This window comes from Giraffa tippelskirchi, chromosome 11 (genome assembly GCF_054371585.1).
Source record: "Giraffa tippelskirchi isolate mGirTip1 chromosome 11, T2T-mGirTip1v1.2.pri, whole genome shotgun sequence".
Taxonomy (NCBI): Eukaryota; Metazoa; Chordata; class Mammalia; order Artiodactyla; family Giraffidae; genus Giraffa; species Giraffa tippelskirchi.
Genome location: NC_137285.1, coordinates 109,167,991 through 109,181,577, shown reverse-complemented (window position 1 = coordinate 109,181,577; position 13,587 = coordinate 109,167,991). Strand labels below are relative to the sequence as shown.

Sequence of the window (13,587 nt, the reverse complement as noted above, 5' to 3'; positions counted from 1 at the left end):
GATGGCAGGGGAGATGAATCCCACCTCAGAGGGTTCTAGGAAGTATGGATGTGTACCCAGCAGAGCATGGGTAATTAGCATGTACCCACTACATGATACGTGCTGGGCAAGATTGATTCCCTGCCCTACTCTGACCCCCCGGGAAATTTTTTTAAGAGAATTCTTTTTTTCAACCAATTGTGCTAACTTACTGCAATGTGCAAGGCCCTGGGCCTGCAGATCTGTCGGGTGTGGGGACTCCTGAGATGACACGATGAAGATTCCGTCATGGCACAACCTGATAGGAGGACCGTGAACCAGAGGACCGTCATGGCACAACCTGATAGGAGGACCGTGAACCAGAGGACAAGTGTGCGGGCAGGAGGCGAGCAGAAAGACAGCGGACGCTGTCCTACTGAGGGTGGGAGGGCAGAGACCGTTAAGACCAGACGCTCAAAGAGATCAAGACCAAGGCGGACAGTTAACTACTGCCCCCTTCCTTCCCCACCTCTGGGTCACTGGTTCATGGCCAAGGCCTTTGTCTCCTGGCTCTTCCTGTGCGGTGGCCAGCGAGAGGCCAAACCAATCGCAGTTCTTCTAACAAGCGAGGAGATAATCACGTGTTAACTCACGGTGAGACCTTAGGTATTGGTGTTGTTGTTTAGTCACTAAGTCATGTCTGACTCTTTTGTGACTCCATGGACTATAGCCCACCAGGCTCCTCTGTCCATGAGATTCCCAGGCAAGAATACTGGAGTGGGTTGCCATTTCCTTCTCCAGGGGATCTTCCCAACCCAGGGATCAAACCCAAGTCTCCTGCATTGTCAGTGGATTCTTCACCACTGGGCCACCAGGAAAGCCAGAGATCTTAGGTACCCTACTTCTTTCTCTGGGCCTGGGAGTGACCTCTGGGGTGCTTTCAGCTCTGACCTTGCTAATTCTAACTCTGGATGCTGGCTTTAACAGCTCACCCCACAGCTATCTGCCTGCCCACTGCTGCCATCTGGTGGCCTTGTGGGACCAGCTGAACTTGGCTTTGGCCAGGCCCTCTGCAAGGCCCTTATAGAAAGGCACATACTTCAAAGGGTAAATTTTGCTTTTGCTACAGCTGGACAGACAATGCATTCCTCTAGACTAGACCATGGATCAATGGGTATTCATTGCCAAACACAAAAACCAAAAATAACGCCAAAATTTCAACTCTCTAGCAGAGATGACACAGCTGCAGCTGAGAGCTTGACTTTCCTGCCCAAAGAAAGGAAGTAACCTGCCCAAGGTCACATAGCGGCCGGCTCCCAAACCAGTGCCCATTTCTGCACTGGTGTTTTGTTTTATTTCTTTTTTTTGCGGGGGGTGGGATGTTCTTTTTTGTTTGGGTGGTTTTTGGGTTTTTTTTTTTTTTGACCATGCTGCTCAGCATGTGGGATCTTAGTTTCTAAGCCAGGGATGGAGCTCAAGCCCCCACATTGGAAGCATGGAGTTTTAATCATTGGACCACCAGGGGAGTCCTACCAAAGCACAATTCTACTTTACCACAATGCTTAGGGCTAGTGGGCACCCTGGAAACCAAAAGTAAAGTCAACCCAGGGTCAAGGAAATAAAACCTTTGGAAGGTGGCAAATAAACTGTCAGGATTCCTTGCAAACCTCAAGAAACGGCAGGAGAGGACATGTGAACATGTGAGTACTGCTTGCAGAAATTCACTGGAAATAAACTGGAGACGGTCAGGGTGCCTCCTGCCCTTGGAGGACATCATTCACGAGGATGCCTGCAGTTCTTCAGTAAACCAGCCTCCAAGCACTACCACAGCCCGGATCCTAGGCTAGGCAGACCACTGGAGGGTGACAGAGACCGAGGAAGACACATGGGTGGCAACACATGTTTGCATGGGTTTCCCCCACCAGATGCTGCCCCTTGGGGTCTTGTTCTATCTTTTCTTCTCTACCTCCAGGCCTCTTGGCACCTGGCCAGAAGAGCTGGGTGAAAGTATACACAAGCAGATCCCTCAGATTCCTGCACAATCAGGAGAAATGTCCACCTTCTGTGTGTGCAACTGATCACATTCTTAGTTCTGTCTATAGCCTTCTTCTAAACCCTATAATAAAGACCCAGAAAAAAACAAAACAAAATTGTGTGACTTAAAGTAGGTCCCTTGCCTTTTATGGTCTCTTTTATCTCACTTATGCATAAGTGAGTTCTTCTGGATCATCTTCAAAGTCCTCTTCAATCTAAAATTCTAGAATTTGAAACCAAATTGAGGCAAATCAAGGCCACTCTTCACCTGCAGAGCAGATAGGGCAAGTAGTCAAACAATGCTTCCCTCTAGTGGGGTATCACTGTCACTACACTCTCTGGTCTCAGCCCTATCGCTCAATCCCTTTCAGTCTCATCCCCAACTCTAAATGGGAGAGATCTTACAGCTAGCCAGCTAAACCCAGGTACAGAGAAGTGAAAGAAAAAGAAAGGACCCAGGCTCAAGGAATCAATGAGGCCTCTCAGCTGGTTCTATGACGAGAAGAAATTCTCCACTTTTAGGAATGAACGTATCTTGGAGTTCAAAGGACTGTTTGTGACCTCCAATTCCCCTCTTCAGATGAGGAAACCAAGGCTCAGGGATGTGCAGAAAGGTCACAAAGTCTCCTCAGGCCACAAAGCTGACTCATGACTAAGCCAAAAATAGACCTGCACTTTCCTGCCTCCTTCTACAGTCTCTTGCCTCTTTTCCATGCGACCTCCCAAACAAGGCCCATGGAAGTGGTGTCAAGGGCATATACACACAGGAATACATTAGCAAAGGGGCCAGTTCCCTGCATTGAGGAACAAGAAGGTTTATTCACTGACATTTATGGGGATATAATCAGGCTGCAAATTACATATTCAGCATAGAAAATACAAAAGAAAAGAAAATTCACCCATGCAAACATTCTTTTTGAAAAAAAAATAGTTGTAGTACAGTAACCTTGCAATCTACTTTTTACTTACGATATCATGAGCATGTTCCTCTGTTATTAAATATCCTTCCAAAACATTCTATTTAGTGGTTATATATTCCAACATATGTTTGTACCATAATTATTTAACCAAACCCCCTACAATTTCATTTGTTTCGATGTATTTGTTTTTGTCATTATAAATCAGGCTGCAATGAATGGCATTACACTTAATCTTCCAATGTATCCATAATAATATCCTCAGGTCAGTGTTATTTTATTTGTTTAATATTATGGAATTTCAGAGCTGGAAGGGCCTTTGGATATCCTGTCCATAACCTGCTATTGCTCAGATGAGAAGATGGGGACCAGAGTTGTGTGTCTTACCAGAGGACAAAGAGAAAGCAACAGAACCAAGTCCCAAACCCTCCACACATTAAAATGAGACCTTCCCAAAGGATTTCACACTCCTCTGTGACCACACTGACCTCCCCTTCCCCTGAAACCCTACAACCTTCAGTGTCTGGGCCACTCCTCTGGCTCTTTGCCATATTTTATAATTTTTCTACTAAATATTTCATTTGCTCACCCAACTATAAAATTCCTGAAGGTAGTTCTGGATTTTATGTTTCCATGTAGTCTATAGCATAGTGCTAATTTCATCTAGGTAAGCATTCCATTTGGAGAAGGGAATGGCAACCCACTCCAATGTTCTTGCCTGGGGAATTCCATGGACAGAGGAGCCTGGTGGGCTACAGTTCACGGGGTTGCAAAGAGTCAGACACAACTGAGTGACTAACATACAAGCATCCCACTAATACCTGCTGAAAGGCCAAGGATAACTAGGAATTTTCTTCCTTGCTGCTTGCGAGAATCATGAGCAAAAACTGGAAAAAGATGCTTCCTTGAAGAGTAAAAGAAATTTAGTTCATGGGTTAGAGCATTCTGAGATATGTGCTTCTTGGAGTCAGAGTAGCAGGTCTGGGGACAAAAGACCAGGTTCAAGTTTTAACTATATCCAACTATGTGAACCAGGGCAGTACAGTTAACTGATAAGGCACTTGTCTGGAAAGCAAGGATAATAACACCCATCTTGCCACTTTCCTATGAGAAAATGGAGGTGAAAGCACTTGACAGTGATAAAAGTGGTCAACAAGAGCTGGGACTATTGTTACATTATTATAAAGGGAAAAGGAGCTGCTTCTATGAGTCCTGGGATGGCCTCCAGACCTGTGCTCCTGGAGCACCATCTCCTAGTTTCTACTCCACGTGCAAATCCATTAAAGGGACCTCTGGCTACACATTTCAGGCAAGAATTGGTATTTTCTTGAAGCTGAACTTCATGTACAGAAGGAACTATTACTCCCAGTTCAAGTCGCTGGGTGTGTGTAGTTAAATCATGCACACTTCCTCCTCATCTCTGCAGAGAAAGTGACAAGGTATAAACAGCACTAGACCCAGGCCATGAGACCCCAGTTCTGTCCTTCCTCCTTCCCTCACTCCCTGTGCTTCCACTTCTTCAGGCTTCAGTTTTGCCATCTCTAAGCTGAGAGAGTCAGACCAGATGAGCTCTAAGTTCTCAGCCATTCCTGACATGTTAAGGATTCTAGGATAAAAAATAGTGGTTTAAACAAGGAGCAAAAACTATCCACTTCAAAAAGAGTCCTTTGGGTTCGGTTTGACTTTCAACCTTTGGGTTTTCAAAGTTCTAAAGCACAAACATCAAGAATTCCAACACCCCTGCTTTAAATAGAGCCCATGAGGTCAGAAACTCCCTGAGCTAGGATGAGGTTTCATGATATAAGGTCCCAAAGAAGACAGAGTAATACATACTATCACCCTATTCTGGAGGGATCTTGGCCCCCAAACAGAAAAATCAGCATTAAGTATATTTATAAACTCAGTTTAGTGTGAATCAATGGCTGGGCTTGGATTTCACTAATGCTTAGACATCAAATGCAATAAAATATTTCTCCATCTGTGACTCTTGAAGAAAGGAGAATGGCTAAGATCCGGTCCCTTCCACATGTGCCATGCAATTCCCCACTTTGGAGAAATGAAAGAATAAAAAGTATCTCAATTAAAAGGATATAACCAAGAACCAGGAAGATAATGAAGGGAGGGGGGAAAAAATTACTGAAAAGTAGAATTGAATTTCCAGCCTCGATGCTGCCATAAATGCACTTTCTTGCCTCTCTGTTTCAGTTTTCTCATTTCCCAAGTGAGGAAGTTTCTCTTTCCATTTCTGATTCTTTAAAAGATAAGACTTCAGGACCTTTCAAGGTGACATTGACAAGAGTGAAGAATGTCAAGAACTCTGTGTTGGGGCTCACTTTTTCAGTCCATAGCCTGCATGAGACTGCAAGGCTGTTTTGGGATACTGCATGGCCCAGGGAACACTTCCAGCATCCCCAAAGCAACTAGGCTCTAAACATTCTGACCAGCCCCATATTAAGGTTTGGATCTCGTATAAATCATTCTCCATGAAATTCTAATAAATCACCAGCAACCAGCACTTAGCATCTTTAAGCATTGATCTTTCTGCACTCGCCAGGAGAGTCCTGAGTCAACCTGTTACTGATCCAGAGACATTCAGATCCAGCCCCACAGAGACCTCTTTCAGAAAGAGAAGATATGGGGCATTTGACCTCTTGATCACTCCAGTTTCAAAGGACAGAGGAAGCTAAGGTGTACTGAACCGACACAAGCCCAGTCCTGTGCTAGATGCTGGAAGCTTTGATACACCATCTTATTTAATCCTCATCCAAGGTCAGCAATATTTCCCTGTTTTCCTAATGAGGAAATAAGCTCAGAGAAATTAGGCTTATTCATTTGTCCAGCAGGCACTGAGTACCTATCTCGGATGTGCCAAGTACTTTGCGAAGCACAGAGGACTCAATGCTGAGCAAAACAGATGTGGCTCCTGTCCAGATGGAGCTTACGATCTAGTGGGATGGGAATGAGTTAAAGAATCCTATAGAAAATAGCACAAAGGAGAGGCTGTAGTGCTTGAGAAGAGATAAAAGGGAAAAGTGATGAGTCAGGAATGTCAAGGGAAGGCCTCCCGGAGGAGGTGATGATTAAGTTGAGGTCAAGGGGAAAAAAAATGGATTTAACTAAGTCGAAATGAAGAAGGAGAGCAGGGATAAGTGTGACAAATAGAAGGAACATCAGCTGCAAAGGTACTATGATGGGAAATACAGGATGCATTCCAGGTACCAAGGCCAGAGGAGAGGTCAGCTAGAGATCAAGGGTTTGCATGGTCAGAAACAGGGCTAGAAAGGCAGGCAGAGGGCAGACCATGCAGGGCCTGGTAACCACTAAGGGCTTGTCTTTATCCAAAGAGCAGTGGGGAAGACACTGAAATTTGACACATGGACTTGAAAAGATCTTCCAACTGAGAGATGGAGAACAGAGTGGGTGAGAGGAACTGAATGAATGTGGGAAGATGAGGTAACCAGGCAGGGGCCACTGTGGGACCCTGCAAGAGGTGACATGGCCTGAACTACGGTGGGTGGGGGTGATGGGGAGCGATGGAGCTGCCACCACACAGTCAGAAGCTGGCAGAGCTGAGAGTCATACTTGGCCTGTCTGACTGCAAAGCCAGGCTTCTCTCTACCTCACCATTTATTCATTCATTCAGCAATTAGCAACTAATCATTTACTATGTGCCCAGGCCTGTGCCAGGTGCTGGGGATACAGCTGTGAACAAACACTGCTCTCATGGAATTTACAGCCTAGACGTTAAACAAATAAGAATGCAAATGAGACTCCCCTGCTGGTCCAGTGGTTAAGAATCTGCCTGCCAATGGAGGGGACACGGGTTCAATCCTTGGTCCAGGAAGATCCCACATGCCACAGGGCAACTAAGCCCATGCGCCACAACTACTGAGCCTGCGCTCTAGAGCCTGGGAGCCCCAAGAGAAGCCACTACAATGACAGTCCACGCACCGGAAGATCCCACATGCCACAGGGCAACTAAGCCCATGCGCCACAACTACTGAGCCTGCGCTCTAGAGCCTGGGAGCCCCAAGAGAAGCCACTACAATGAGAGTCCACGCACCAAAACTAGAGAGTAGCCCCCACTCACCACAACCAGAGAAAACCCACACACAGCAGTGAAGACCCAGCATAGCCAAATAATAATAAGTAAATAATTTTTTTAAAAAGAATGCAAATGGACGTATACAGTTACAAATTGAGGTGAAGAAGAGTGTGATCAGAGATTTTAACAGGGAAAACTACCTGTAAGGCCACGACGATCCTATATTGATCATATCAGAAAACTACATGCCCACTGCATGTAAGTGAAAAATCTCAGAAAACTGCCTGTCAGAGCTGGATCTCAAGCCAGGCATCCCTGGCCAGTTCATGAGCCCTGTCTCCAGCCCTGCACAGACCCTGCTGAAATAGAAGCCTTTCTAAAAGCACCTGCTAATTCCTTAATATTATACTCATACACCCTAACCACAGTCATCCCCACTTAGGTATATGCAGCATTTTACAATTAGTTAGGACTATTCATGGGCTTCCCTGGTAGCTCAGCTGGTAAAGAATCCACCTGCAATGCAGGAGACCCAGCTTTGATTCCTGGGTTGGGAAGATCCCCTGAAGAAGGGATAGGCTACCCACTCGAGTATTCTTGGGCTTACCTGGTGACTCAGACTAAAAGAATCTGCCTGCAACGTGGGAGACCTGGGTTCAATCCCTGGGTTGTGAAGATCCCCTGGAGGAGAACACGGCAACCTACTCCAGTATTCTTGCCTGGAGAATTACTTGGACAGAGGAGCCTGGCAGACTACAGTCCATGGGGTCACAAAGAGTTGGACACGACTGAGCCACTAAGCACAGCGCACAGCACAGGACTGTTCACACAGATTCACTTATCTGAACCCTACAGCAGCTGCTTACAGAAGAGAGGTAGGTTTTAACATCCTGGCTTGAGAGGTGAGGAAATTGAAGCCTAGACAGGTGAAGTGACTTCATTAAGGTCACCAGCTAAGAAGGCACCCAGATCTGCCATCCAGTTCTCACAGGAAGCACTTCAGGCCAGGAAATCATGAATCTCAGAGGAGACAGCTGCAGGTCACCGAGTCCGGATAAAGTCACCCAGAAGTCCCATGAAGTTCCCGAGAACAATGATCAGGGACATTAAGCAGCTTGGGAAAGGTTTCTAGAATGCAGCTCTACCAGCCTGAGACACAGGTACCTTGCCAACTTTCCCAGATTAGAACAGGTTCTCCTGGACTCTTTCCAAGTGCTTCTGACTAACGGAGAAAAGTATTTTTCCATCGCAAGCACTGCAGGCAGGCACCAGACTCCTGATGGGGGAGGGCAGAGACTGCATCCCAGAGTCCCATACGGATGAAGTGTAAAAGTTATCCTGGTACCATGTGAACCGCCCTCGTTCAGCACCTACCGCTGGGGGTGGCCGTCTTGGGTGGTGTTTCTTGATGGTGGCACCACTAATATCTGGGGCTGGGTGTTTTGTGTTGTGGGGGCTGCCTTTGCATTGCAGGACATTTAGCAGCATCCCTGGCCTGTACCAACTAGAGGCCAGTAGCACCCCAACCCCAGATGTGACAACTAGACATGTTTTGAAACTTTGCAAATGTCCCCCCAGGGACAAAGTGGCCTGTGGCTGGGAGTCACTGGTGTAGGGACTATCACACCAGTAAGGGGAGAGCACTGTCTACTTCCCCACTCTCATCCTAACCCAATCCAGCCCACCTTACTGGAGAGATCCATGGTCACGGCACATAAGCTGTTTTTAATCAATATCACACCCCTAATGCCTCATAGAATGAGACTGGAGGCAGCCTTCTATGCTGATATGGCCGCAGGTAGGTCCCAGGAACCATTCTCCTCCAGCCTGTGAAGACAACTAGAATCGAGTAACTCCTTGTTCCAGTAATGAGCTGCTCTGACCCCGTAAGCAAATCTTGTTCCCATTAACATGAGCAGCTAGGTCTGATTAAACTGGAAGCCCTGGCTGTTTCTTCTCAATGATACTGCGTCAGGGGAAAGGCGTCCATGGCTGCTGGGGAGGAGGGTAAAACTGGTGAATCAAACAGCAGAGGACTCACATCCACCCCAAACTCAGTGCTGCAACCAGGCCACTCCAACATCCCAGCTTCTAACCACTCTGCACTCAGGACAAAGGGGAAAGGGACAAAACAAGAGATCCAAATCAACAAGTAAATTAAACAGCTGAAACTTTACCCAAAGACCATGCTTTCAAGGGGAGGTGGAAACCTGAAGCTGAGCCCCACAGAGCAGCTGGGGTGACTTAGGCAGTGTCAGGGATATGGATTCCAACCTCCCACCCCGAGGGCCGTGCTGTTGGCCCAGACATGGAGATCAGCATGATGCAAAGCTAAAATCAAAGTAGCAACATCTCTGTGCCTTTCATTAGTCGGCTGCCTAACCAGTTAACGGGGTCACTGACAGACTCAACTAAACCCACTATCGTTTGGTAGTAAGTGTATTCTGCTGCACTGCAATTCTTTGAAGACTGACTAAGCATGAAACGCCTACCTGTTAACACCCAGTGACTCACACTACTGCTGGTGTCTGTGCCACTTCTACACGGTGACTTGGCTCCACTGATGCACTGAAGTCTGATGCCAGGCCTGTCTCCCCTAGGGACAGTGGGCTCCCTGAGGGCAGGATTAGGATCAAGCACAAGGAATGGTACATAAACGGATCCTCACCATCTGTTTCATAGATGGATGGATGGGTAAAACCTTCTATCTCTGTACTCTTAGACTTAAGCCTGTCCACACATGGCAGTGACAGGGCATGCATGCGTGCCAAGTGACTTCAGTCATGAACAACTCTTTTTCGACCCTATGAACTATCGCCCACTGGGCTCCTCTGTCCATGGGGTTCTCCAGGCAAGAATACTGGAGTGGGTAGCTATTGCCTTCTCCAGGGGATCTTCCCGACCCAGGGATTGAACCTGTGTCTCTTACGTCTCCTGCATTGCCAGGCGGGTTCTTTACCACTAGCACCACCTGGGAAGCCCTGACAGGGCATGGCCCGTCTCCTCTCTATTTCTTCAAGCTTAGCCCACTGCTCTGAAGGTTTCCAATAAACAATAACCGAATTCAAAGAGACAAACTGAAGCCTTCTGATCATGGACCTCTTTCCCAGAAAAGAGGTCAGAAATCCTCATAGTCTCCCCTGCCTCGTTTGAGTATGTTTAGTCTCTTTTAACTAGAAGGTTTAATGCAGCCAATAAATACTTTCTTTGGGAGGCGGTGGAGATATAGATGTGAGCAAGATTAATATGGGGCTTCCTCTTGCAGAACTCACTGTCAGGAGGAGAAGAGAAACAGTTAACAGTTATATAAATAAGTAGCTACTATGCTCAGAGAGTCTCTTTGAGATAAATTTCTGTAGATGGTCCCAATCTTTAAGCATTCTGAACTACTGTGAGCAAAGTCATGATTTGCCTCCAAATGAATGACATCATTGGAGCATGCTCTGAGGCAGTAAATGCAGAAAGTTTATTATACACCTTGGTTATATAGGCCTCTGTTTCAAAGCAATCTTAAAAAAAAAAAAAAATTTAAGAACCAATTAAAAGCATCATGGATGTAAATACTCCTAAGCCTATGTTTGTGTGTTCAAACATGTAGTAGTGTGACTAACCAAGGGTAACTGAAGCGGACTTGAAAACCTACAGAAGTCAGAAGGCATTGGAATAAGTCATCAGGTATTTGGGGGTCTACAGATCGGCGTGTCGCCAACAAGCAGACCAAGAGCAGGCAAGGGGACTTCTGAGAACCCCTAAAGTTCAGAAGGCCTTGACACGATAATGGATCTTAAGAATTACAACCTGCCGGCCTGGGAAACTCTGTGTCAGTCAGCAAGAGCTCTAGGAAGGTTGGGAAGAAGGGCGGCCATGAAAAAACAAACCCTGAGAACACAGTCAGGAATATGAAGACGAGGAAAGAAGAAATGCCCTAAGGGAAAGATGAGAAACAATGAAGATTAATCAAGAAAAGATAAAGATCCCAAAAGCTGGATGGCCTGGCCTGGTAAAGTAATGTCTGAGGGAATACGTGAGATATTTGAATCAATGTACAGAGTTTGTTAAGGTTAATAAAAATCCAAATCAAAATACCGTGCCAGCTATGATTCAAAATAATGCTCCTGCCTCAGTCTTGAACATTTAACTCAACAGTTTCTGATGCCTTGAATTTAGACTTAGGTGGAAATGCAAATACAGTCACTCCTTTAGCTATGACAAGGCACAGATCCTCCCAACAACCTGGACATATTTCTGGGTGGTGCTTCTTTCCTCTCGAAACCTCACGGACCCTTAGAACCACAAGGAGTTAACCTAACCCAGCCTTACGTTTTTGGGTACAAATCTATGATCCAGAGAGGAAAAGCCACATATCTGACTGACTGCAGAACTATTAATAGATCTCAGGTCCTCCCCTTCCCAGTCCTTCAAGCTTTTCGTCAGCGAAAACCAAGCTACCTAATCCCGCACATTCAGAGCTGTTTAGACAGCTGTCCCCCAGCTGCTCTTCCCAACCACAGTTCCCTGCCGCTCTCTCACCTGTCTGGGCAACCAGGTGTGTCCACCCACTCCAGACAGCAGTGATCTTTTCATTCTGGAAACAATGTGCTTCTATTCTCTGGGGCAGAAGGAGGAAAGCAGCCTGGGAAGCCAGTTGCCCGTGTTTGTTGCTTCCCCAAACATACAGCTCTCCTGCATCTTTAAACAAACAGAAGGGAAACAAAAGAGGTGAAGAAACATTAGCCCAAAATGACGGAAAATAACCCAAGTCTGGGGGAAAAAAGTGGTTCAAAGAAGTTGTATTATTCTTACCCTACAATATTGAATAGAGCAAAGCAAGATACCAAATTCATGTATAGCATAACACATAAGATTTTTTAAAATTCTATAAATAGGAAAAAAGGCCAAATGTTCTTAACAGTTTGTCAAGGAACAGGAAAGTGAGTTTATTTTTTCATTAATTCATTCAACAAATATTTATTCAACATCCACCATGTGCAAGACATATGGTTCTGTGTTTTCTACATTTTTTAAATAAATGCTTACCTTTTGTTAGGAAAAATATATATTAGCTTTTCAAAATAACAGGTTAAAAGGCAAATTATTTAAAGTTTAAACTTCATAAATATCTGATGATTTCACCACATGCCCTGTTCAGCGGAAAATATAAAGTTATCGTATCACATTCGCATGGCACTTAAGCTCATTTGAACCTCACAATAATCCTGTGATATAAGGAGGAATGAGACTGACTGACATTGTGATTTAATAGAAAGAGAGCAAATTCAGAGTCAAGTGACTCTGGCTTCTATTCTTGGATCTGCTAACTAGTTATTGACCTTGGACACACCACTTCCTCTCCAAACCTTGGTTTCACCAGCTGAAGACTGGAGGGGAAAGCTGATGGTGCAGAAGGACACTACAACTGATGTACAGGAGAGACTGGTGGGAGACTGTGGCAAACCGGAGGGCACATGGTTGTCCAGAAGGCATTCAAGTTCAACAAATCTTTAACTGGAAGTCAAACAAAAGGGGGCATGGGCTACAGTTTGGCTTATGAATCTACAGTCTGTGACTCCTTGGATGACCTCTAAGTGCTTCCCCAGCCCTAACATGTAACACCGCACAGTATAGCACATGGTGCCCACAGGCGGCTAAGGAACCCTTGAAATGTGGCTAGTCCAAATGAGATGTTTTGAAGACAAAAAAAAAAAAAGCACAATGCATTGCAAAAACTTAGTGCAAAAACAAAGAGTATCGCTCCTTAATAATTTCATATTGATTACACATTGCAATAATATTTTGGATATACTGGGTTAAGCAAAATAAATTATTAAAATTAATTCACCTGTTTCTTTTTACTTTTCGCAATGCAACTCACATTATATTTCTCCTAGACAGCACTCTTCTGGAAGATAAATTAACCAAGGCTCAGAGACATTAAGTGACTTTCAAGATTGTGAGGCTTATTAGGGATCAAGCAGGACCAGAAGCCGGATTTTCCACTGCATCCTGTGACCTCTCAATAAAGGTTTACAGCATCGCTTGCCCTGGAGCAGCTTGGTCTATTCTCAAAAACCAATCACAAGCCAAACAGTATCATTAAAGGATATGAGGCCAAGACTTGGGGTTTAAGTCCCAGATCTGCTACTGGATCATTCTTTGACACTGGGCACATCACTTCGCATTCTGGGTCTCTGTTTCATAGTCTAAAATGTGTGCTCAGTCCCTCAGTCATGTCCGACTCTTTGCAACCCCATGGAGGGTAGCCCACCAGTCTCCTCTGTCTACAGAATTTTCCAGGCAAGAATACTGGGGTGGGTTGCCATTTCCTGCTCCAGGGCATTTTCCCAACTCAGGGGTCGAACTTGTGTCTCTTACATCTCCTGCATTGGCAGGGGGGTTCTTTACCACTAGGGCCCCCGGGGAAGCCCAAGTCTAAAATGAGGGACCATAAATCAGTGGAGTCTTTGTGTCACCCAGGTGACCTTGAAGCACTGACATATAGCAGTTCTATACAGCAAATTTGGTCTATTTCATGCCTAGAGAGGGCAACCTCCCTGGACCTCACCAGGGTGTGTTAAGTATGAGGATCCCTTACAAGAGGGCAGTGGAGCCCCTCGGCAAAGTCTCCACCCATGA

The 13,587-nt window shown here is 45.6% G+C and overlaps 1 protein-coding gene across 9 annotated transcripts in view; it reads right to left on the bottom strand.

Moving 5' to 3' along the window:
• Positions 1-13,587, bottom strand: part of SERGEF (secretion regulating guanine nucleotide exchange factor) — a 243,957-nt gene that overhangs the window by 204,302 nt on the left and 26,068 nt on the right. For all 9 annotated transcript variants that reach the window (XR_014068795.1, XR_014068796.1, XR_014068797.1 and 6 more), the window contains one exon: positions 11,485-11,643. Coding sequence is in view for 6 of the 9 variants with exons in the window: in XM_081541454.1 (XP_081397580.1) it covers positions 11,485-11,643 (159 nt within the window). In the remaining 3 variants the exon portion in view is untranslated. The remainder of the gene's footprint in view (positions 1-11,484; positions 11,644-13,587) is intronic.